Source organism: Perognathus longimembris, chromosome 1 (assembly GCF_023159225.1).
Source record: "Perognathus longimembris pacificus isolate PPM17 chromosome 1, ASM2315922v1, whole genome shotgun sequence".
NCBI classification, from domain to species: Eukaryota; Metazoa; Chordata; class Mammalia; order Rodentia; family Heteromyidae; genus Perognathus; species Perognathus longimembris.
This window is the reverse complement of record NC_063161.1, coordinates 158,177,849-158,202,235: the sequence shown is the minus strand read 5'-3', so window position 1 is coordinate 158,202,235 and position 24,387 is coordinate 158,177,849. Positions and strand designations below refer to the sequence as shown.

The 24,387-nt window shown below is 64.4% G+C and overlaps 1 protein-coding gene across 1 annotated transcript in view; it reads right to left on the bottom strand.

The window, feature by feature from the left end:
- Positions 1-11,803, bottom strand: part of Lamc3 (laminin subunit gamma 3) — a 40,316-nt gene extending 28,513 nt beyond the window's left edge. Inside the window, 7 exon segments of the mRNA XM_048348725.1 lie at positions 6,076-6,398; positions 8,325-8,508; positions 10,305-10,390; positions 10,726-10,896; positions 11,098-11,166; positions 11,562-11,659; positions 11,762-11,803. Coding sequence (XP_048204682.1) covers positions 6,076-6,398; positions 8,325-8,508; positions 10,305-10,390; positions 10,726-10,896; positions 11,098-11,166; positions 11,562-11,659; positions 11,762-11,803 — 973 coding nt within the window.
- Between the last annotated feature and the right edge of the window lie 12,584 nt (positions 11,804-24,387).

Genomic DNA, 24,387 nt, shown 5'->3' with positions numbered 1-24,387 from the left:
ATGCGCCGCGTGGAAAACACACAACAGCCAGACGCCTGTGGGGCGGGCGCTGGCAGCCGCGGGAGAGGTAGCTGGCGCGGAGACGCACCGTCGGAAAAAGGCTGTCACCGGCTTTCATGCGAGCGAAGCCCGAGCCCATGGCGGGCTAGGAAGCATGGAGGCGTCTCCGCCCTCCCCAGGCCCGGAGGGGAGACAGCCAGACAGACAGACAGACAGCACGGGGGCCCCGGGGGGGGGGGGGGCGACTTCATTACAAGGGCCAAGAAGACGATGCACAAGTTCCTGCCAGAGGATGGGAAGGAAGCAGCCCCGCTACCTTGTATCCACCCGTCCATCTTTGATGCTTCAGCCTTCCCACTCAAGGCTAGCATCCCACGCCACCAGGCCACAGCTCTCGTTCCAGCTTTTTTTTGGGGGGTGGGTGGGAGGGGGCACTGGAGATCAGAGTTTCCCAGACTTCCCTGAGCGCAGGCTGGCTTTGAACTGAGCTCCTCCGATCTGGGCCTCGTACGTAGCCAGGATGACCACTGACCCGCCTCCACGTCCGCACGGGGAGGCTGACCTCCATCCGCAGCCGCAGCCTTGACCCCCCCACACACACAGACTTCGGGGATGACCGGCCACGCGGATGACGCTGCCGGACGAGGAAGGCTGGGCCCGGGCACCGTCCCTCTTCCCTCCTGATGGCTGACTGCAGGTGGCGGCCCGCGCGAGAGCCCCGTAGATAAAGTTAGGGAGGCCCCCGTCTTAGCAAAACTAAAAAGGACCGGGGGGTGGGGGTGGGGTGGGGTTGTAGCTTAAGGCACAGTGCATGCCTGGCAGAGGGCAGGCCCCGGGCGCAGCACGCAGCACAGAGAAAGGAGAGAGAGGGAACAGCCCGGTCCCTCCTTGACCTCAGGTCCACAAAGTTGCTGCGCGGAGCCAGCTGCCTTCCCAGGGTCCCCCCGAGAGGAAGGACATCTCTGGGGAAGGGGTTCAGTGGGCACCATGGCGTCTGGGAGGTGCCGAGGCCCGGCCGCCTAGCCCCCCACCAGCCGGGCTCTAAAACCCCCGTCAGGACCCACCCGGCCCACATCCGGCGCTCTCCCGGCCCCGGGAGCTCCCGACTGGAGGCTTATTTTGGGAAAATGGAAACAAAACAAAAGCCTTTAATTGGCGCCATCTGGGGAACAGAGCTGGGGGGGAGGGTGGGGGCGGGGGGGGGGGCTGGGGAGGAGGGGGGGTGTCTTGTGGGCCAGGCGGGCACTAGCACCGGCCCGCGGCAGAGCCCGAGGAGTCCTGGCCTGGCTTTGGATGCGGGTGAAGAGCTGGGTCTCCCCAGGAGTAGATCCCGGAGTCCCCGGAGCTGAAGCAGGTGTTGGCGGGCACGACAGCTTCCGTGGAGGGGAGGGAGGAGGAAGGGGGTCGCTGGAGGCTCCCCCCGAGGGAAAGACAGCCTAAGACGACGCCTGGCAAGACCCCATCTCCACCAAGAAAGCGCTGGGTGTGGCGGCTCACGCCGGTTACCCCAGCTGCTCTCGGGGTGCACGCGGAGACACCGAGGTCCAACGGCCTCGGTGAAAACACGAGACCTTCCTTGAAAAAGGACGAAAGGAAACAGGAAAAAAAAAGGGGGGGCAGCAGAGAAACGTGGCTCAAGTGCTGTAGAGTGCCTGCCTAGCGAGCACAAGGCCCTGAGTTCAAATCTCAGTGCCGCTTAATAAAGCAACAACCACCACCACCACAAAACATAGATCTATGCAAATGCCCACGCTTGGAGCTGAGCGGGAGCCCAGTCCCCTTTCTCTGGGGCTCCAGCGACCTGTGCAGGGGCCCCGGGGCTGACTTCTAGGGTGCAGCTGTGTAAACAGCCCCGCAAGCCGGGGGTTGGGGGTCGCCCTCGGGGAGCCCCGACCTTGACGGTGGAGGCTGGGGACCGCAATGGGCGGCTTCGCCGAGGGCTTGAAGGGGCCGGGCTTGTCGGGCGGGGAGAGGAGGTTGAGCCAGCGGGAGCCACGGCCCGTGCAAAGGCCCGTGCGTGCAAGGCGTGCAAAGGCCCGTGCAAGGCGGGACTCAGGGTCGCGGTCCCGGTAAGGGCAGGGGCCGCCAACGGGGCAGAGGTGAGGTGGGCGGGGCCACCCTGGGCCCCCCCCCACACACCCCTGACGCCCTCGGGACCAGGGAGTCAGGGCCAGCTGGCTCCAGGAACCCCGGATGGCCCCTTCTGGGGTGGATGGAGGCCGCCCCGGGCTGTTGCCTTGACCCCTGACCTGTCGGGGCCCCCTGTGTTCCAGCGAGCCTCCCCAGGGATGAAGAAGGAGAACGAGACGCCCCCCACCCCAGCCCCAGCCAAGGCAAACATGGCCGCCCGCCCACCCACCCACAGGAAAGCACCCGGGAGCCAAAGCTCAGGAGGCCCAGCTGGTGCCCGGCTCCCCCGGGCCGGCAGAGTCCCCCCGAAATCCCCCCGACATCCGGCCCACCCAGAGCTGGGTCCTCGCTGGGGTCACCACCGCCTTCTCCTTCCCTCCACTGCCGAAATCTGAGGATCGTGGTTCAAAGCCAGCTCAGGCAGGAACGTCTGGGAGACGCTCATCTCCGATACACCACCCCCGAAGCCCAAGTGGCGCCGTGGCTCAAGCGGTAGAGCGCCGGCCTTGAGCAAAGAAACATGCTGGGACAGTGCCCAGGCCCTGCGTTCAAGCCTGGGGACCAGCACAAAAATAAACGAAGGAGCCAAGTCTCACGCCAAATCCCCCGATCCGCCTACGGGGAGCTCCAGGGGCCCTGCACCCCGGGACTGTCGCTCTCACCCCCAAGCCTCAGTTTCCCCCACCTGCGTAAGCACCAGAGCTGCCAGGTGGAGCTGCTGTCTCAGCGAGGTCTTGGCTACTGAACGGGTCATTCGGTCACATGAGTGATCAGTGAGTGTCTATCCTCCCCCCCGCCTGCCCCGCCCGCACACCCCACACCCCCCCCCAGCCCTGGCGGCTTTGCTGCGCCCCTGCGGAGGGCCGGGAGCCGCCAGACCCGCCGCGGCCTTTCATCCCAGACGGGAATCGGATCGGCAACAGATGTTAGGCGCTCCGGGGGGCTGGGAACGCGGCGACCTCCAGCCCAGGCTGACGGAGGCCTCTTCCTCCCGGTCCCTCACCCCACTCCCTCTGGGAGACTCCAAGCTGGGGGCTGAGCAGGCCGGGGGGGGCCGAGGACTGCCCACGGGCTAATGGTTAAGGAACCCAAACCACCCACGTCTCGGCCCCTCCATGCTGTGCAACCCACACACTAGCCTGTGGCCAGTCTAGGCCCCACGGACCCTGGAACAAGCCAGACCTGATGCTACAGGGGCCCCCTGGGGGGAACTGGGGGCTTGTCCCGTGTATCCAGGGCTCTGAGGTAGGACTCCTTTGGAAGCAGGGCTGGTGTCTCTCTCTCCCTCTCTCTCTCTCTTTGGTCATGGGGCTTGAACCCAGTGCCTGGGCACTGTCACTAAGCTTTTGTGCCCAAGGCTAGCGCTCTATGACTGAGCCACCCCCCCACACCCCACCCGGTTAATTGGAGATAAGAGTCTCATGGACGTCCCTGCCTGGGCTGACTCTGAGCCCCGTGGTCCTCAGATCTCAGCCTGCCAAGGAGCTGGTGTAACAGGCGTGAGCCCCCGGCGTGGCTCAGCACGCAGGGAGCCCCCCAGCCCCGGACTCTGCACGCACCCACGGGTGTCCCGCCACGCCTCGGCACCTGGAACAGCACTGCCGCCACCAGGGAAGGGCGGGGAGGCCCAGGCAGACGCGGCCTGCCCTGCCCGGACAGTGGCTGGTCCAGGCCCAAGGGGAAAACACCCTTTGGTGACTTCTGCACCGTGCTGCCTTCCAGGGCCAACCGGGGAGACGCCTGGGCTGGCCGGGGAGGGAGAGGTGGCGGCTTCCCTCCATTCCTTCCTCTGTGCCCGGTTCACGCCACGTCCATCACCCTCCTCCTGGGCCGCTTCCGGTCCTTCGGGACGCCCGACCTCGTGTCTGCCTCCGGACGGACGCGCCGCAGCCGCGGGGCTCTCGGCGGAACGCCGCACCTCTCGGAGCCCCGCGCTTTTCACGTGGGAAAGTGCAGGTTCCGCCGCCTTCCCTTATTCAAGCCCCGGAATTCAGAGGGATGGCGGGCCTGGCGTCGCCCAGTGCGTCGCCCCCGCTCACGCGCTCCAGGGTGGCAGGCTGTGCTCCACCGACATTTCCCTAGCACGCGGCGCCGCAGGATAAACACGCGCTATAAATAGTGCCCGGGTCACGCGCCTTCGCCGCCAAAACAAGCGATAAGAAGGCCGGGGGACTGAGCGCGGCCGGGGGCTGCCCACGGGAGCAGAGAAACTCCAGCTAAAAGCCGGAGGCGGAGGCATGGCTCAAATGGTGCAGTGCCAGCCTTGAGCAAAGAGGAGGGAGGAGGGGGAGGATGAGGAGGAGAGGAGAGGAGGAGGGGAGGGAGGAGGGGGAGGGGGAGGAGGGGGAGGGGGGGAGGAGGGGGAGGGGAGGGGGAGGGGGAGGAGGGGGAGGGGGAGGAGGAGGAGGGGGAAGAGGGGACGAGGAGGAGAGGAGGAGGTTAGGAGGGGGAGGGAGAGGAGGAGGAGGGGGAGGGGGAGGGGGAGGGGGGAGGGGGAGGAGGGGGAAGAGGGGATGAGGAGGAGAGGAGGAGGGTAGGAGGGGGAGGAAGAGGAGGAGGGGAAGGAGGGGGAGGAGGAGGGGAGGAGGGAGAGGAGGGGGAGAGGAGAGGGAGGAAGGGGAGGAAGAGGAGAGTAGGGGGGAGGAGGGAAAGAGGAGGGGGAGGAGGAGGAGGAGGAGGGGGAGAGAAGGGGAGGAAAAGGAAGAGGGGGAGGAGGGGAGGGAGGTGGGGAGGAGGGGGTAGAAAGGGGAGGAGGGGAGGAAGGGGAGGAGGAGAAGGGGAGGAGGAGGAGGAGGAGGAGGAGGAAGGGGAGAAGAGGAGGAGGAGGAAGAGGAGGAGGAGGAGGAGAAAGGAGAGGAAGAGGAGGAGGAGGAAGAGGAGGAGGAGGAAGGGGAGGAAGAGGAGGAGGAGGAGGAGGAGTAGGGGAGGAGGGAGGGAGGAGGAGGAAGGGAAGGAAAAGGAAGGGGGTAGAGGGGGAGGAGGAGGAAGAGAAGCAGGGGGAAGAGGAGGAGGGGGAGGAGGAGGAGGAGGGGGAGGAGGAAGGGGAGGAGGAAGAAGAGGAGGGGGAGGAGGAGGAGGAGGGGGAGGAGGAGGAAGAAGGCATCAGGTAAGAATACAGGGCCCTCAGTTGAAGCCCTCGTGCCTCCTCCCGCTCCCCCCTCACCCCCCCCAAGACCTGCCCTCGCTTTGGGAGATTTTGATCTTGAGGTGGGAGGGAGGGTGCCCAGCACACGGGTGGGGGGGCGCTGGGGGTCACGGCCGGGCGCAGGGGGTCACGGCTGGGCGCGGGGGGTCAGGGCCAGACGCAGGGGGTCACGGCTGGGCGCAGGGGGTCAGGGCCGGGGCGCAGGGGGTCACGGCTGGGCGCGGGGGGTCAGGGCCGGGGCGCGGGGGGTCAGGGCCGGCGCGCAGGGGGTCACGGCCGGGGCGCGGGGGGTCAGGGCCGGGCCGGGCGGGGAGCCCCGTGGTGGGGCGCGGGGGGTCAGGGCCGGGCCGGGCAGGGAGCCCCGTGGTGGGGCGCGGGGGGTCAGGGCCGGGCCGGGCGGGGAGCCCCGTGGTGGGGCGCACGCAGGGGGTCACGGCCGGGCCGGGTGGGGAGCCCCGTGGTGGGGCGCACGCAGGGGGTCAGGGCCGGGCCGGGCGGGGAGCCCCGTGGTGGGGCGCACGCAGGGGGTCAGGGCCGGGCCGGGCGGGGAGCCCCGTGGTGGGGCGCACGCAGGGGGTCAGGGCCGGGCCGGGCGGGGAGCCCCGTGGTGGGGCGCACGCAGGGGGTCAGGGCCGGGCCGGGCGGGGAGCCCCGTGGTGGGGTGCGCGGGCCGCTCCCCGAGGGGCGCCGTGCGGGCTCCGGTGCCGCGGGCCGGCCTCGCGGACCCCGCCCGCCTCCCCACGCGGCCGCGGACGGCGGGGGCCCGGGGGTCGGCGCGGCGGGGGGTGGGGGGGCGCTACCCAGGCGCAGGGTGAGGCGGACGGAGTTGGGGTGCTGCACCCCGAGCGCCATGGTGGGGCTCTGCCACCAGGTGCTGTCGTCGTGGCTGTGGAAGTCGGTGAGCAGCGAGGCGTTGTGGTGGCGCCGCGGGTCGGCCGCGTCGCAGCGCTGGCAGGGCGGCCCCGCGCCCCGCGCGCCCCGCGGCGGGCAGAAGTCCTCGGGCGGGCGGCCGCACGTGCGCGAGGCCTGCGCGCGCCGCCCGAACGCCGCGTTCTCGAACTCGGGCTCGCAGCGCCGCGGCCGCCCCGCGCCGTCGTAGCACGCGCCCGCCGCGCCCGCCGCGCCCGCCCCGGCCAGCAGCCCCAGCAGCCCCAGCAGCAGCGCGCCCGCCGCGGGCCCCGCCGCGCGCATGGCCCGGGTCCCCGGCTCCGCCTCGCTCCCGGCCCCGGACACCGTCCCCGCCCGGCCCCGCCGCCGCCGCGCGCTCTGCCCGGCCCGCCCCGGTGCGCCCCGGACGGACCCGCAGACCCTCCCCCGGGGCGGGCCGGGGAGGGCGGAGCCACCGCCACCCCCCACCCCCACCCCCGTGCGCCCCGACGGCCCGGGCCGGGCCGCAGACCCCTCCCCCGGGGCGGGCCCACGCGGGGTGGGCGGGCCCGGGAGGGCGGAGCCGCCGCCAGCACCCCTGCCCCCCCCGGGACAGCGCTTCCCCCCTTCTCCCCCCCGCTGGACGGGCCCGGGACTGACCGGGACCCTCGGGGTCCCCGAGACCGTGCGCGTCCCCGGGGCCCCCACATCCCAGCGCGGTGGGATTCAGTGGTGGACTTCCCGTGGAAAGCGCGCGGCGGCCGCGGGGCAGTCTCACCCTGGGTGATCCTCCTGGTCAAGGCCTGCTGACCCCCCCAAGCCATCCGGCTGCTGGCAGCTTTCTGCTCCCCCAAACTAAGGCGTGCTCGAACTCGAGGCCCGTGCGAGCTGTCCCTGAGCTTTTGTGCGGAAGGCCGGCGCTCTGCCACCTGAGCCACAGCCCCCTCGCAGCTTTCTGAGGGTTCATTGGAGATCAGAGCCTCACGGACTTTCCTGCCCTGGCTGGCTTTGAACCCCCATCCTCAGATCCCAACCTTCTGAGTAGATAGTGTAATAAGGGGGGGGGGTGCCATGCCCCACTCTGGAGCATAAAAGGGGATCCCACCCCACGTGGAGGGGACCAGAACCTCCCCCTCCCGCAGACTGCAGGCAGCCACGGGATATAAGAGGGCGGATTTCCAGGAGAAGGGGAAGAGATGTGGAAAAAGTAAGGCACCAGGAGATGCCTCCTGGAGCTGAGCAGTGTCCCGGGGTCCCCTCAGGGCTGAGGAGAGCCGGGGCCTGCGGACAGAGGAGGGCTGAGCCCTGAGCCCGGACAAGCAGTGCGGGGAGGCCCGAGTCCGGGCCTGCAGAGAATGGAGGCCGGAGCAGCCTAGCTCTGGGCCGGAAGGGAGGAGAGGCCTGCAGAGCCGAGGCCTGCTGAGAGCCAGGGGCCCGAGGAGAGCGGACAGAGAGGAGCAGAGCGGAGCGGAGCCGAGCAGAGCCTGCGGCCTGTGGAGGAGTCTGGAGCCTGAGGCACGTGGGAAAGTCCGGAGCCTGGTGTGGAAGCCAGAGCGGACACAGAGAGCAGAGCCGAGGCCCACTGGGAGCCACGTGGAAAGTGAAGGCCCCCGGAGGGGGGAGAGGCCGGTGGAGAACAGGAGGCCTGCAGAGAGGCCTGTGGAAAGGAAGAAAGGAGGGAAACTCGCCCCCTGGAGGCTGCAACCCCTCGTAGCTCTGGGGTGGCCCGGGGCACGGCCGTTGCAAACTGACTAATAAAACTCATTTCTCACCCTTAACGGTGCTCGGTGGATTTTCTCGCTCCCCAGAATACAACACTAGGATGACAGGCGCGAACCATCGGTGCCTGGAAGCAAAGAGCTTTTAACCTAGGATTTGGACTAAAGGACATCTGGTCACAGACCGATGACACCTGGAAGGACGGCCCTGGTGATGCGTGCCTGGAATCGGAGCTCTTCAGGTGACTGAAATTCAGAGGATAAGGATTTGAGGTCAGAAAACCCCAAGAGACTCCATCTCCAAAGTAAGCAGCAAAAAGCAGGGCTGGGGGTATGGCTCGCGTGGCAGAGTACCGACCAGACAAGTAGGAGGCCCTGGGTTCAAATCCCAAGTTCCGTCACAAAGGAAGACACATCCCTTTGGAGAGGCCTTCCGGCACCTCCCCCCAACATCGCAGGCCCACCTCGGGGCTCGTCTGACCCCGGGGGCCCCCGAGGGACTAGGAAAAATACAGCAGGGGCGGGGCCACCGGTAGCTGCGGAAACCACTGGATCGACGCGCCGCTACTCCCCGGCTGCCCGTGCCATCCGCCCGCAGAGACCGTCCCGTGCGGTCCGAGGATGGTGCCATAAACATCCACACGGCCCCTTGAAGAAGAAGAAAGGTTTCCACCCCTGAGTCGTGGGCAGGGGCAGAGGCTGAGCCTCGGGGTGGGAGCTGGCGGGGGGGGGGGCGGGGGACAGGGCCGGGGGAGAGCTTCGTTCTGCACATTCTCGCCAGGACAGGGTAAAGCATCCTCCCACGCCATCCCACACACCTTTAATAATTTCCAATCAAGGACTCAGCTTGAGGAAATTAATTGGTCATCTTGGTTCAATCGACGAGGGTTTTGTTTTTTTTTTCTTCTCTCTCTCCTATTGATTTGCCCGAGGGAGCCGGAGAAGAACTCACGCCGCGTGTGACACAGGAGTCATTAGTCACAAACAGACCCGGGCTCGCAGCCTCCCTTCCACCCTCCCCGATGCTTTGCCCTGCGTCGTCGTCATCGTGGAGGCCGCGCCCGACGGCCGCTCCTCCCAGCTGCCTTTGCAGCTAGGCTCCGGGATGCAACATGGGTCTGCCAGTTGGATGGTCTTCCCCGGGGTTTAGAAGGCGGGGGGAGGGGGGGCTGGTGGGGGGAGGGCACCTCTGCCCTTTGGGCCCATGGGAGGTGAAGAGAAGGAAGGACTGGCCCCAGGTGCCCAGCAGTGAGCTGGGCTTGGTCCTGCAGGAGGGGGACTGAGCTCCTTTGGGGTACTGGCTGGGGTGAGGCAGCGGTGTGCAGGGCCCGGCCTTCCCCGGGGACCCTCTCGGCTGCCTCCCCCGACTCCGCTCTCTGCGGGGGCTCCGGGGGCGGCCGTCCCTGCCCCCGAGGTGACCAGCCACACGCGGGAGACCTGGGCCACGGTCCAGGGCCTGGCCTCTCGCGCCCCCTGGTGGACAGGACGTGTCCCGGAGCCGCAGGGACGGGGGAAGGCTGTCCTGGGGCAGCTACCCAGGTGCCCCCCGCCCCCCCCCCCGCAGCGAGGGCGGCCCTTTCTGCAGATGGGCTCCCGGCGGGGGCTGCGAGCGGAGCCCCAAGGGGGAGGGGAAGTCAGGGGCGACACCCTGCGGCTGAGGTGGAAGGGCGGGGTGCCTTCCATCCGTCCCTCCTCTGTGAAGACTCCACAGAGAAACACCTCCCACGCCCCCAAGAGGATTGGCTGTCAAGGTCACCGCGTCCAGGATGCCGCGTGCACGTGGGGAAACCGAGGCCTTGGGAGAGAGGGAGTGGTGTGTGTCACCATCCTAGCCATAGGCTTTGTTAGCGCCATCACCAGCCCCACGGTGTACAGCTCTTGGAAGGTGGGGGGGGGGGGGGCGGGGGGGAGGGCGGTCAGCAGGGTGCCGGAGATCACACCTGTCACCCTAGCTACTTCAAGGGGTGGAGAGCTGAGGATCGTGGTTTAAAGCCAGCCCAGGCAAGAAAGCCCCCAAAAGGCCAGACAGAAATGGAGTCCTGGCTCAACTGGGACCCCAGCCTCTGAGTTCAAGCCCAGAACTGGCATTACAAAACATGGCTGTGTCTGCAGCCCCTGGGCAGAGCCCTGGCGTCCGGGGCTCTCCTCCCGGAAGCCCACCTAGGAAGGGTTAAAACCTACCCGGCAAGGAGGACGGAGAAGATCCCTGTTGTTCTGATTTGCTTAATGAACGTTAATTAAGGAGACAGAAGATAGCTAATTCCTGCAGGACAGAGATGAAAGGCCTGTTAATTAAATCTGGGGAGATGGGCCAGGGCCCTGCAGATCTCTCCTGACAGCTCCTCTGGGGGGAGGGGGGAGCTTGGAGCCCAGGGCTGGGGGTGGCACAGCCCAGGGCAGGGCAGCCCGCATCACAGGGCGTGGCCGTGACTCAGTTTCCCCACGTGCCTCCATGGCTTCTGACGCCGAGGGGTTCCGCAAGTCTCGTTCTGCATCCACACCACCGGGCCGCGCTCCGCCCCGCTGGCGGCTGCAAGGACAGGAAGTCGGCCGAGCTCCCTCCCGATGTGGGGGGCCGGAACAGGCCTGCCCCTCCAGTCAACGACAGAGCAGGTCTCCGGCCCTGGGGTGTCGGGGCCCAGCGCCTGTGTTCTCCCCTCTCCATCCTCCATTCACTGATTTCTCGCTCGCTCGCTGGCTCGACTCATTCACACATCCACTTAGGCACCCCCGCGTCCTTTCCTTTCGGGGTGTCCGTCTGAGAGCCAGGGAGGAAGCAGCGCGGGGTCCTCAGGGCTGAGCAGCCGGGAGGCTCCGGGGGGAGGTGACGGCCCGGCAGAGCCCCGCGGGGTGAGACGGACTCACGCCGATGGAAGGCGACTACTGCTGGAAGCTTCTCCCGGCATCTCCGTCCCGGGAGGTAACGCGTTCAGACAGGCTGAGGGGCGAGGCCGGCCCGGGGCGGTGCCCGCGCTGGCCAGCGCCTGGCAGCCCCTCTGCTGCCCCTCTGCTGCCCCGGGCCCGCCGGCCCTGGACCTGAGGACGCAAGGAGGCCCAGGGAGGCCCTCGTGGCTGCGCTGGGGAGGGACGTGGCCCTCCCTCCCGCTCCCTCTCTGGGCCAGGGTGTCCCACCTGTGCCAGGAAGGGGTGGCCATTCCCCCGGGGGCCCAGGCTGGGCCTGCATAGCTCCTGTGAGGTCTGCGTTCACCCGGAAGGTTCCAGGGCCCTGGTCCCCACCGTCCACACGTGGCCACCATGTGCCACGCGTGCGCGGGCCCAGCCAGGGCCCCGGGGCTGCAGAACCACCTGTGTGGGGGGGGAGGGGGTTGCACAAACACGGCTTCTGAGGTTCCCACCCCCCCCACCACAGTGGGGGGACAGTCGGACCTCTCCCCCAGGGAGCAGGAAACAGGCCCGGGGGCCCGGGCTCTCCCGCCCTAGGAGAGGAAGTGAAGGCCAGGGCAGGAGGGGAGGGGCGGGCCCATGACAGGAAGTGATGGGCGAGCGGGGAGGGGCGGGCCCATGACAGGAAGTGATGGACGAGCGGGGAGGGCGGGCCCATGACGGGAAGTGATGGACGAGCGGGGAGGGGCGGGCCCCATGACAGGAAGTGATGGACGAGCGCCCCCCTCCCTGCACAGGGCTTTACTTTGGAAAGGTGAACTTTACAAATGTCAAGGAAAGGCGGGTTCTCGCCTCACCTCGGGGACCCCGGGCACCCCCCCCCAGCCTTCTTGGCTTCGCGAATGGGCTCTGCCTCCGCGTAGGCCACGGGAAATGGAGGGCCACGGCGAAGAGCCTGGGAAAGAAAACCACAGGGCTGCCGGATGGGTGCCGGGGCCTGCCCTGGGGGAGCTGGGCATGGTGGGGGCCGGTGGGGTTGGGGGCCCCTCAGCCTCACCCCGACTGAGGGGTCAACCTGGACCCCAATACACAAGCTCATCGGGTCTATCTTTAAGACGTGGCAGAGGGCGGGATGGGGCGGCTCCCACCTGTACAAAGCCTGGCTGCTCAGAGGGCTGAGGTGGAAGATCACGGTTCAAAACCAGGCAGGATAGTCTGTGAGACGCATCGCCAGCGAGGCACAAGAAGTCAGGAATAGAGCGGGGGCTCCGCCAGGGAGCACACCAGCCTCAAGAAAAACAGCTTGGGGCAGTACTAGGATTTGAACTCGAGGCACGCATGCACCTGGCGCACGCACGCGCACACACACACACACACACACACACACACACACACACACATCCCATTAGGGAGGTACTGGTGCTTGAACTCAGGGCCAGGAGCTCCCACGTGGCATTTTGCTCAAGGCCGGTCCTCTGCCATTTGAGTAACCCCTCCACTTGCAGCTTTGGGCCGGTTACCTGGCGATAGGAGTCGTCTCAGAGACGTTCCTGCCTGGACTGCCTTCAAACCACAGCCCTCAGCAGACCTTGGCCTCCCGAGTAGCTCAGGGGGCGGGCGTGTGCCCCAGCCCCTGGCTTTGCCATTCTTCCTGAAGATGGGGTCGTTCTCCAAAGCCGAGCCGATGGCTCCGGGGGCTCGGTGTCGGCGTTGCAGCCGCAGCCGCAGGACGGGGCGGGGGGAGCCGGGCGGGCGGCAGAAGCCGCGCCTCCGGGGTGTTGGAGAGCCGGCCAAGCCGCCTCCCTCCTGGGCCTCGGGCGGAGGAAGTGAGTGACAGAGCGGACGCGTCACGGCGGGCAGAGGGCGGCCAGGGCGGCCTGCCAACAGAGGCCCCTAAATAACAGGGAGTGACCGGGACGCCTGCTGCCCATCCCGGCTGGGGGACAGGCTCCGGCTTCATAACGAGTGATCGATGGGTCTAATAGGGTGTTAGAGACGCCGGGCTGGCAGCTCCGGCCTGGCCTGCCGGCTGCCATTCGCCCATATATTTATTTATTTATGCATTCTCCTCGGTGGCAAAGGCCCAAAAACAATAAAAGAAATTGAATTGCATATCAGATGGGACATCAGAGGGAGATACGGCCATAAATCGCACTGTATTTATTCCATAAATATCAGCACCTCCCGAGTCGCCAGCGCCCGTTATGAAGTTATAATCAGAAGCCGGCCCCCCCCCCACTCCTCACCGGCCCCGCCCCCGCCGGACATGCAGGCCGGGCCTCCCCAAAACAAACACCGACCTTCCCCCACCGCCTGCTCCCACGGCCAGTCCGCGGGGGAGACCAGGGCCCGGGGAAAGGGGCGGGAGGTGGTCGCGGCCACCGGACGTCCAGGCCACGCACGCTGCAGACTGGCTGGGGCCAGAACCTCTGCAAGCTGCTCGGCGTGGGGCAGGGCCGGTGTTTGTCACCACTCACTGTGACAGATGACACAGTGACAGAGCGCCTTGGAGAGCGCAGTTATGGAGAAGAAAGGTGGCCGGGGAAGGCGGCTTGGCGGTAGAGCGCTGGCCTGGCACGCATGAAGCCCTGGGTTCGATTCCTCAGCGCCACGTACACAGAAAAAGCCAGAAGTGGCGCTGTGGCTCAAGTGGCAGAGTGCTAGCCTTGAGCAAAAAGAAGCCAGAGGGGGCTGGGGATATAGCCTAGTGGCAAGAGTGCCTGCCTCGGATACACGAGGCCCTAGGTTCGATTCCCCAGCACCACATATACAGAAAACGGCCAGAAGCGGCGCTGTGGCTCAAGTGGCAGAGTGCTAGCCTTGAGCAGGAAGAAGCCAGGGACAGTGCTCAGGCCCTGAGTCCAAGGCCCAGGACTGGCCAAAAAAAAAAAAAAAAGAAGCCAGGGACAGTGCTCAGGCCCTGAGACTGGCAAAAATAAAATAAAAGAGGGAGCGGAGGAGGAGGAAGAGGAAGGAGAAGGAGAAGGAAGAAGAAGAAGAAGAAGAAGAAGAAGAAGAAGAAGAAGAAGAAGAAGAAGTTGGGCACCAGTGGCTTATGCCTGTCATCCTAGCTACTCAGGAGACTGAGATCTGAGGATCACAGTTCAAAGCCAGCCCGGGCAAGAAAGTCCAGGAAACTCTATCTTCAATAAACTATTCAGAAAAAAAAAAAAGTGGCACCATGGCTCAAGTGATAGAGAACTATCCTTGAGCCAAAAGAAGCTCAGGACCAGTACCCAAGCCCTGAGTTCAAGTCCCAGAACTGGCACAAAAGAAAGAGAGGAGGAGGAGGAGGAGGAGGAGCAAGAGGAGGGTACCAGTGGCTCACACCTGTCAGCCTATCTACTCAGGAAGCTGAAATCTGAGGATCTCAGCTCAAAGCCAAGCCCGGGCAGGAAGGTCATGGAGACTTATCTCCAGTTAGCTCCAATAAGGCTGGAAGTGGAGCTGTGGCTCAAGTGGAAGAGTGCTAGACTCGAGCAACAGACGCTCAGGGACAGTGCCCAGGCCTTCAGTTCAAGTCCCAGGACTAGTACAAGGAGGAAGAGGAGGAGGAGGAGGAAGGAGGAGGAGGAGGAGGAGGAGGAGGAGGAGGAGGAGGAGGAGGAGAGGAGGAGGAGGAGGAGGAGGAGGAGGAGGCTGGAGACCGGGGGTTGCAGTTGAAGGCGAGCCAGGCTCTCGGCTCTGTGGAATAGACGGAGCGGAGCAGGGCCCTCTCCCTGCTGGGCCCCTGGGCCTGGGCCCGCAGCCCCCCGCCCCCGCCGCCCCCCGGGCTGACCTGAGCTGTCGCCCCTCCACCCACAGGAGTCTGCTTTCCTTGGGCTGCATGGTGCAGAGGGGCGGACAACCCAATTTATTTAGCAACAAATAAAGAGCTGCTGTGATTAAGACGGGGGTGGGGGGGTGGGGGGAGAAAGTTTAGAGGAGGCAAAATCCCGTGGGGAATGCCATCTCCCGCGTCTTTATATTCCGAAACGGATCGCTGTGGACGCGGGCAGAAGGCCTGATTTAATATCTTCATGGGAAACGCTACACCTGATCCAATTACCACGGGAATTTTGATACAGTCAGCAGTCAAGATGAAAGATTCAGAGGTGCAGGCGGCGGGGGGCTGGGGGGGGGGGGACACAAAGAGACTGAATTACCCTCGCTCCTCCGGGACCAGTTAGAAGGCGCGGGTCGCTGCCAGGGCAGCCCAGCCAAGCCACGGGGGCCCACGGAGGCCCGGTTTATGCAGCCCGCACTGCGGGGACCTTGGCCACACAGCCCGCCATGCTGCGGCTCAGGCCCGAGGACCCTCACACCGCGGAGCTGGCGTGGGGGGGGGGGGGCTGGGGGCGTCTGCCTGCCAAGGCCAGGTCCCGCCGGGCCCAGAGCCCCACACCCGGCTCTGCCCACCTTCTGGACTTTCTCTCTCTCTCTCTTTGGTGCCCATCCTGGGGCTTGAACTCAGGGCCTGGGTGCTGTCCTCGAGTTCTTGTTGCTCAAGGCTCTAGTGCTCTACCCCGTGAGCCACACCTCCACGTCTGGCTTTTCCCTGGCTAGTTGGAGGAAAGGCTCACAGATGTTCCAGCTTGGGCTGGCTTGGAGCCTCGATCCTCAGCCCTCGATGTCCTGAGTGTCTGGGACAGGTGTTAGCCACGCACGCGGGTTGCCACAGTCCTCTTCAGGGCTCTTTACCATTCCATTCTGTTTACACACTGGTTCATCAAGCTTCTTTAAACAGTTTCAAACTGCACAAATAAACAAAAACACATTTGGTTTTCCTTTCAAGTACTTCCATGGCGCAACAGAGGAAACAGCCTCTCCCTGGCAGACGGAATGCCTTTTGGTCTTTTGCTGCATTCACAAGTGTGAATTCCGGCACCGCTGACATGTTTTCAGAAGAACACGGCTCGGAATCCCGCATCTGCATCAAGGAGAAGCGCGGTTCCAGGCTGGAAGACTCCGCAGGCCAGCAGGACGCCCGGCTGCGCAGAGACACTGTTCCGATCCTCCCAAACACGCGGTGACTCCTGAGCCATCCTGGGGCTGGAAGATGCGAGCTGCCCACGCAGTGCGATCTACCCCCCCCCCCGCTGGCCAGGCCCCCCCCCCCCGCCCCGTTCCCAACCACTGCCTCCAGGGTGGGCATGGAGCCGGTTAGCAGTGGGGAAGGGGCCTCCAGCCCTCCCTCCTCCCCACTCTGGCCAGCCCCGGGCCCCCACCCAGCCTCCTTCACTTGATTGGCTTCAGCTAATCCGTTTACTGCTTCCTTCTGCCCGGCGCCCTCCCTCCGTATTCCGTTCCCAGCTCAGGAGAACGTCTAATGACAGCTGATTGCATTCTCTGCACCTCCTAGGGCGCTGGGACCGCTCTGAGGTCACCACAAGGACGGGGTGGGGAGGTGGGGAGGGAAACAGGGCCACCGCCCCGGAAGAGGCCAGGGTGGGGTGCACGCTGGCAGGCTGGTAAGTCCTGCCTCCCTCTCCCCTCCGCGTCCTCCCGAGCTGCCCACGGAGGCCTGGGGCCCGGGGCACAGGGGACCCTGCCTGCCATCCCAGCCCTGGAGACTGTTCAGAGCCAGGCTCGCCCCAGGGGCTGGCCCCCTCCCCCCCCACCCCCGACTGGAACCCCTCAAAGGCAGGAGGTAGCATCCGCCCCACCTAGGGGTTTGGAGAGGCCAGATAACTGCCTAACTAGCAGGAGGAGATTGATCCGGGTCGGTGCGGCTCCCAGCCCCTGCTGAGGCCCGTGGACAGAAGGCGGCGGGGCCCCGGCAGGAAAGTCCGTGAGACTCTTGTGTCCAATGAACCACCTGCAAACCGGAAGTGGCTCCAAGTAGTAGAGTGCTCACCTGGATTGAAAAAGCTCAGAGAGTGTGCCCAGACCCTGAGCTCAGGCCCACAACCACCACTGCCAACAAAAAGGTATCAAGGGGGCTGGGAATAGGGCCTAGTGGCAAGAGTGCTCGCCTCGTATCCATGAAGCCCTGGGTTCGATTCCTCAGCACCACATATACAGAAAACGGCCAGAAGTGGCGCTGTGGCTCAAGAGGTAAAGTGCTAGCCTTGAGCAGAAAGGAAGCCAGGGACAGTGCTCAGGCCCTGAGTTCAAGGCCCCAGGACTGGCCCAAAACAAAAAGGTATCATGGGATGGGGGGGGAATCTGGGGAGCAGAGCAGACAGAACAGAGCGCTCCGTCTTCCATTTCACGTTCACAGGAGCCCACGGTAGCGCTGAGGATTCTTTCCTGCAGGAAGCCGAGTCTCACTGCAGGGCTTATCGGCCGAGGGAGCCTAGCTAGGTAGGGGTGGGGGACTCCCCAGCCTGCACCCCACAGGGCCTGTGAACCCCATCTTAGAAGGACCAGCGAGGAGAGAGGACCCAGGAGAGCTGGAGAGGGCGGGGGAACGAGGAGCCCATGTATAGACACGCCCGCGTGGACTGCATGTTTTACGACGCTCTCCGTCTTGCTGGGAGCTCGGCTCTGTGGGCTCACTGCATTAAATACGGCCCTGGTGTCTCATGGATTATTCATGCGAAGGGACTGGGTGCTGGGGGCAGCGTGAGCGACGCCGCGGGGCTCGAGGGACCGTGGATGCTTCTGGATTAGGGCCCCGTTCCCGGGGTGCGGCCCAGGAGCCGCCAGGAAACGCGGAGTGGATCTGAGGAGATTCTGTCGCTGGGGTCAGGCTGGCCGTGCCCGCGGCAGGCGGGGGCTGGGCTGGGGTCCCCGGAGGCGGGGGCGGGGGGATGGCCAGCTTGAGTCACCCCGCTGAACGTGACAGCGTGGGGTTCACAGAGTCGAACTCAGGGCTCTCTCTCTCTCTCTCTCTCCGAGCTCCTGTCCTCAAGGCTGGTGCCCTACCACTCGCACCACAGCTCCGCTGCTGGCTTTTTGGTGATTCGTTGGAGAGGAGAGTCCCCCGGACTGTCCTGCTTGGGCTGGCTTCGAACCACGTTCCTCAGATCTCGCCCTTGTCGTGTTGGCCTTGCCGGATGCTCCAGGGCCTCCGTGTACCCCTGGGGCACCCACAGAGCCAGGCTAATTCCTCCTGTGCTCAGCACGGTCCTGAAAACGCTCATCCAGGTCCTGGCCTCGTGGGGGGCTCAGTGCCCCTCGTCCCGGCCCACCCCGCCCCTTGGGCCGAGGCGGGGACAGCTCCGCCTGGCTCGCACCGTCGCAGGCCATGGGGTCGCGCAGGGCTGACACTGGCAGAATGAGGACCGGGTTGCGTGTCCTGGGCTGGCCAGGGCCCTGGTCCACCTGCTGCTTGCTATTTTCCACCGCAGGGAGAGAGAGCCGGGCGGGGGTGGACAGAGGGCTGGGAGGCACCTGCAAGCCAAGCTTCTTCCAGAAGCTTCTCTGAGCCACTCCACCTCCCACGTGCCAAACCCCCTGCCGGCTCCCCGTGGGCTTCCCTCTCTGTAAACCGGGCCGAAGCTGCGGCCGCCCCACGCAGAAGCCCCCAGCACCCCCCGGTCCCCGGGGAGCTGTGCAGAGAAGGGCCGCCGGAACCACGGGCACCCAGGACGGCGGAGCCCCCCCCCCCCCGCCGTGGGCTGCTACTGGGGCTTGAGCGCGGAGCCTCCCCTTCTCCCTTCGCTCCGTCTTTTCCCCTCGAGGCTGCACTTGGCCGCTTGAGCCACAGCTCTGTTTCGTTGATGAACTGCAATGAAGAGTCTCCTGTACTTTTCCTTTCCCGGGCTGGCTTCGAACCCCAGTCCTCGGCTCTCACGCTCCCGAGTAGCGAGGGTTCCAGGCAGGAGCCTGGCTTGCACTCCGCTTTTAAACTCACGCTCCTAGTACCCACGCGTGCACGCCCAGCCCCCAACAAGCTGAGCAGGCAGCCAAGTCCTTGTTAGGAACAAGGAGAGGCTGCCACGGGGGCAGGGTGCCATTCCCCCCTCCTTCCCTCCCTCCCTCCCTCCCCCCTCCTTCTTCCCTCCCTCCTCCTCAAAATCACAATTCACAGGTGTGACTTGTCTGGTCCAGTGTCTGGCCATAGTCAATTATTAATAAACAGGAAATTTTAATGAGGTGTCGCCTGCGCCTTTCGGCGTGCGTGCTGTTGTCCCTGTCACCCGCCATGGCTGATCTGCGGGCCTCCTTCCTTCTCTGGCGCTGTCAAGGCGGGGTGCAGAACCCCGAGGTGCTCATCACCCGCCCAGAACAGCAGCCCAGGCCTGGACAGTACTCACCCCGCCCCCGGAGGGAGGGGGGCAGGGAGCTGTTCCCCCAAGGGAGGCATGCGCAGGCCGAAGGAGGACCAGAAGGAGGGCTTTCACCTCAGTGTCCCCCGCCCCATCTCCACACCCCGACCTTCCCCTCCACCGCTGTCCTCCCGGAGGACAATCCCTGGGGGGGGGGGGCTGCCTGGCCGCCACGCCGGGGGACAGTGCCCAGAGCCACCCAGAGGACAAAAGCCTGGCTTCCCTAGCCGGGCGCTGGCGGCTCTCCCCGTCCTCCTGGCGGCGACACAGGAGGCTGAGATCTGAGGATCCAGGTTCCAAGCCAGCCGGGGCAGGAAAGCCCATGAGACTCTTACCCCCGAGGAACCGCCAAAAAGCCAGACGTGGAGCTGTGGCTCACGTGGTAGAGCGCCAGCCTTGAGCGGAAAAAAAAAGCTAAGGGCTGGCACCCAGGCCCTGAGTTCAAGCCCCAGGACCAGCACACACACACACGCACATACACACACACACACTCACACACACGCACACACACCTGGGTTCTCAGGTTTCTCACACTAGGCTCTGATTGCACAAGCCTGGGCGTAATGTTTCACTGTATAAAATGATAGCTCATTGTATCTGTAGTGTTTCATTATTGCTGTCATCGTGATAAATGTAACCATTTTAGAGTCTATGAGGCATGGACCTTTGGAGTCCTCAGTATCTCGCAACTATCACGTTTGCCTACATCCAGAACTTTCTCACCACCCCAAAGAGACCGATGAAATAGTCGCACGCACGCACGCACGCACGCACGCCCGTCCCTCCCTGAGAACCACTGAGGATCCTCCCTAGGGACCCGCTCGCTCCGGACATTTCCTAGCAATGACCTCGCACTCTGCACGGAGCCTCAGAACCCGGGGGGCTGAACCCCGGGGCTGCTTCACCTCCTTCGGTGCCCAATACTATTCCGCTGCGTCTGGCTTCTCGGATCGCGGTGGACGGACGTGCGGTTTGACCCTGGCTGTGCCACTCGGGGGGCGCATTTCCACGCGCACTTCGGGTTCCATTCTCTCCAGTGTGCACTGGGAGAGGCCGTGCCGGGTTGTTCCTGCTCACCGCCTGCCGTGCGGGACTTCCCCCCGCCCCCCACCCTGCAGGCCGCTTGCCTGTGGTTGTTGGGGGGCTGTTGGCTGGGCGTGGGTGCACGCCCCTCTCACCGTGGTTGTTGGGGGGCTGTTGGCTGGGCGTGGGTGCACACCTCTCACCGTGGCTTGGGCTGTAGCATGTTTTAAGGTTTTGATTTTGTTTTTCGAGTATCCTCTATTACCATGCAAGGGGGTTCACTGTGACAATGTTGTGGAATTCTCACCATAGATGGGGTCATTTGAACAAGCTCACTGCCTCTTTTATAGTCTCTTCCTCTCCTGCCCCTTTTACAAACAAAAAGTGTATACACACACACACACACACACACACACACATGCATGTATCCATATATAGTCTTTTTTTTTTTTTGCCAGTCCCGGGGCTTGAACTCAGGGCCTGAGCACTGTCCCTGGCTTCTTCCTGCTCAAGGCTAGCACTCTGCCACTTGAGCCACAGCGCCCCTTCTGGCCATTTTCTGTATATGTGGTGCTGAGGAATCGAACCCAGGGCTTCATGGGTGCTAGGCAGGCACTCTACCGCTAGGCCACATTCCAAGCCCCCCGTCATCTTTAGTCGTTTGAGGAACCCGTGCTGACTTCCTCAGCGCTGGTGCTGGTGCGCTTTCCAGTCAGCACCGTGCCAGCTTCCGTTTCCCCCACATTTGGCGCCGGTGGTGGTTTTCGGTTTTCTTGACGGCCACCATTCTGACTTGGGTGAGACGGAATCTTCGTGTGGGTTTGGCTTGCATCTCCTCCACGGCTAGGGACGTCGGAGCGCTCTTCCTCTATCTAGGAGCCATTTGTATTTCGTCTCCTAAGAACCATCTGTCCAATCCACATGGGCCATTTATTAATCAAGGTTTGTAATTGTTACATTGTTATATACGTATATTGTCCTTTGCATATTCTGGATATTAATCTTCTGTCTATTGACTAGCTTGTAAAGATTTTCTCCCATGGCTGTGTGAGACATAAAGTCAGTGCCAACCTATTACAAGATGAGGCCTTTGACCCCGAGTGGGAAATCACCAAGTAGCCTGTTTGCACAGCACCTTGAACGAGACAAAATTCCTTCGCTGAATTGTCTGTAAACGAACAGGACAGATCAGGAGGAGGAGATCAGCAGACAGGGGGAATGGGAAGCGGCTAGAAAGTACATGTGCCAGAAAGCACCTACCCAGAATAGCCTTCCCACCATCAAAGAGGGTGGAGGCCCGGGGCTGGCGCCCATCAGCCACTCGGGAGGCTGAGATCTGACGGTCGTGGTTTGAAGCCAGCCGGGGCAAGCAAGCCCAGGAGACTCTGATCTCCAATTAACCACCAAGGATTCAGAAGTGGCGCTGTGGCTCAGAGTGGTAGAGTGCTAGCCTTGAGCACAAAAGCTCAGGGACGGCGCCCAGGCCCTGAGTTCAAGCCCCAGGACTGGCAAAAAAAAAAAAAAAAAGCTCCCTTCTAAAATTCAACCAACCTCGAGGCACCTGTGCTTGAATTACTCTATGAAAAGGATCGTCACTTAGGTGACATCTGAGAGGGAACGTGAACCCCGCAGAGCTCTGGCCCGGGAGGAACTGGGGAGGGACAAGCCGGCCATCAGACAGACACACCCCATCTGCAGCTCCGCCATTCAAGTCAGGGCTGAGCTGATGCACTGAGCCTTCCTCTGTGTGTTTCTTTGACAACTGTGGGTGCCGGGCTGCCCCCCACAGCAGAGCCTGTCAGCCAGGCAGGGCCGAGAGACTCTTCCCGCGCTCGGTCCTCACCGGTGGAGACAGAGACTCCGGTGTGTGGTTTCTCAGGTTGCCCGCTACCCGCTACACGTGAGCAAACTGTAGCCCTGGGGCCGAATCTTTTGCTCAACTCTAGGCTAAGAGTGATGCTTGTTTTTGTTTGTTTGTTTGGCCAGTCCTGGGGCTTGGACTCAGGGCCTGAGCACCGTCCCTGAGCTTCTTTCTGTTCAAGGCTAGCACTCTGCCACTTGAGCCACAGCACTGCTTTTTTTTGGCTTTTTCTGTGTATGTGGTGCTGAGGAATCGAACCCAGGGCCTCACGCGTGCTAGGCGAGCGCTCCACCGCCGAGACGCATTCCCAGCCCTGCTGCTTGCATTTTTAATGGATTCGAGAAAGAAGTCAAACAGGCACATGCGAAGTCGAAGGCACTGTCTGGCCCTTTCTAGGTACCGAACCCTCCTGCGTGTGAGTGCACAGCCTGGCCCTCGGCCTCCGGCCTGGCGGGAGCCTGAGGCTGGGCCTTCCCAAGGCCTGGGCGCGCTGACCGACCCACTGAGCTGCCCAGGAGTCTCGTCTGGGGCTTCGGTGCCAGCCTGGAGGGCCCTGTCTCCACCCTCCCCATCCCCCAGGTGAAAAATGTGACACCTCCAAGTGGGTCGTTAAAGTTTAATGGGGGCCGATGCATATTTAATGGAGCTTAACAAAGCATCCTTAAAGACATCCCAGACAGCCCCCCAGGGGCAGGCCAGCCGGCAGCAGAGGCCCTGCCCGCCCCCGCCGCGTCCGCCCCTCACCCAGCCGCCCCTGCCGCCTGCCCTCGTCCGTCTGCGGAGGCATCTCTGGGACAGCTGGGCGTTCTGGCAACTTCCACAGCCAGGCCCGGGGCCCGCACATCCATTATTCACAGCGTCAGGATGTCTGTCGAGCTGTGATTCCAAGAGCCCCCCCCTCCCCCCTCGCTCCCGGCCCCCTCCCGGGGACCGCGCAGGTGGCCCCCACCCCCCCACCCCCCCACGGCAAGGGCTGGTGTGGGGGGGGACGTCCCAGGAGACGGCGTGGAGTGGGGAGGGGCTCCGGTCCGTTCCGCCAGGGCTTTGGCACAGGGAAGGCCCTGGACTCTGGGGGTCAGGGTGAGACCAGAAGGGCGCGTGCTGGGCACCCAGGAGGGGCCGCCGGGCTCCGGCTGCAGTGGCCACGAGATCAAGTCTCACCAGCCACAGAAACGTCGTTCTGCTGCCCCGGGGCCTCTGGCTGTAGGACTTCAGCTCCAGTCTGTTCTCCGTCACCCCCCGGGAACTCCTGGGTTCCCCAAGGGCTTGTGGCTGTGAGACGCCCCCCCCCCCCCCCCGTTCCTAGGCTCCTGGACAGTGGATGCCCCCTCCCGGCCGAGGAGAACAGCGCCCCCTCGCGGCGACGCCCAGTCCTTGGTGCCCAAACCCCCCCCTCCCCCAGGAGAGCCCCGACCCTGTGTGACCCCAGCGGCTTCAAGGCGTGTCCCCAACCTCGGGATCTGTGGGGTGACTTTTGGGGGGGGGCTCAGGGAGGAGCTGGGAAGCCAGCAGCACCAGCCCACCCCTCCTTGCGCACTGGCAGAGAGGACTCTGCCTCCCGGGTGGGAAGCGCGTTCCATTCCGTCGCCGTTCGTTCTCTCTCCTAATCCCCCGCCACCCTGTGGCTTCCTCGCTCTAGCATGCTGCGGTCCGAGACTCGGAAGGCTCTCGGGGCTGGAGATTGGCACCCAGAATCTAGGGGGCGAATGGGGGCCCCGTCATGTGGTCGGCGGGCTGGCCGCAGCCTTGGGCTCTGCAGCCCGAGAGCCAGAGGAAGCTCTGGAGCGAAGACCCCAATTGCTGGCTTCTGGGGCCAGTGTTCGAAACCCGCTTGGTGCCCATCACGAGGGGTGGAGGCCCGTCCAGCAGGCCCCGCATGGGCCTCCTCGCGTCCGGGCTTGGGTTGCCCGCCGCCATCTTCCCGTGGCGTTGACAGCACCCTCCCCCACGGGGGCCTGGCTGGGCCGCCCAGTGCTGCCCCCCGCAGGAGGGCAAAGGTGAGTGCATCAGCCCTGTCTCTCACACCCCTTCTCCTGAAGCCTGCTGAAGTCTGGGGGGGGGGGCTGGGGGGAACCTCACAGGACACTTTCATCTGCCCAGTTTACACCCAAGTTGTGAGCACTGGACGGAGGTATCAAAAGAGCCTTCTAGAATAGGACAGTCAAGTCTTGCTTCTCACCATCCTCCTCTCTGGATCCCTTCCCCGGCTCGAGGTCAGGGGTGGGGTGGTCAAGCTCTGGGGCAAGACGCCAGGCTCACTGCCCATCCATGCCCAGCACCACCCCAGCCTTGCCCCTCCCTGAGTCCCAGCCGGCGGCCCCAGCCTGGAACGCCACGGTTCCACCCCGCGGTGCTGGAGCCCCAGAGGTCGGGAGGCCCGCCGTGCCTTCGGTGCTCCACCCATTCTGTCCCTGGTGCATTGTGTCCAGCATGCAGTCTGTGTACTGTGCATTCTGTCCTGTGTGCATTCTGTCCTGTGTGCGTTCTGCCCCCAGTGCATTGTGTCCAGCATGCATTGTCCACAGTGCATTCTGTCCTGTGTGCATTCTGTCCACCGTGCATTCTCTCCACCATGCATTCTGCCCCCGGTGCTTTGTGTCTAGC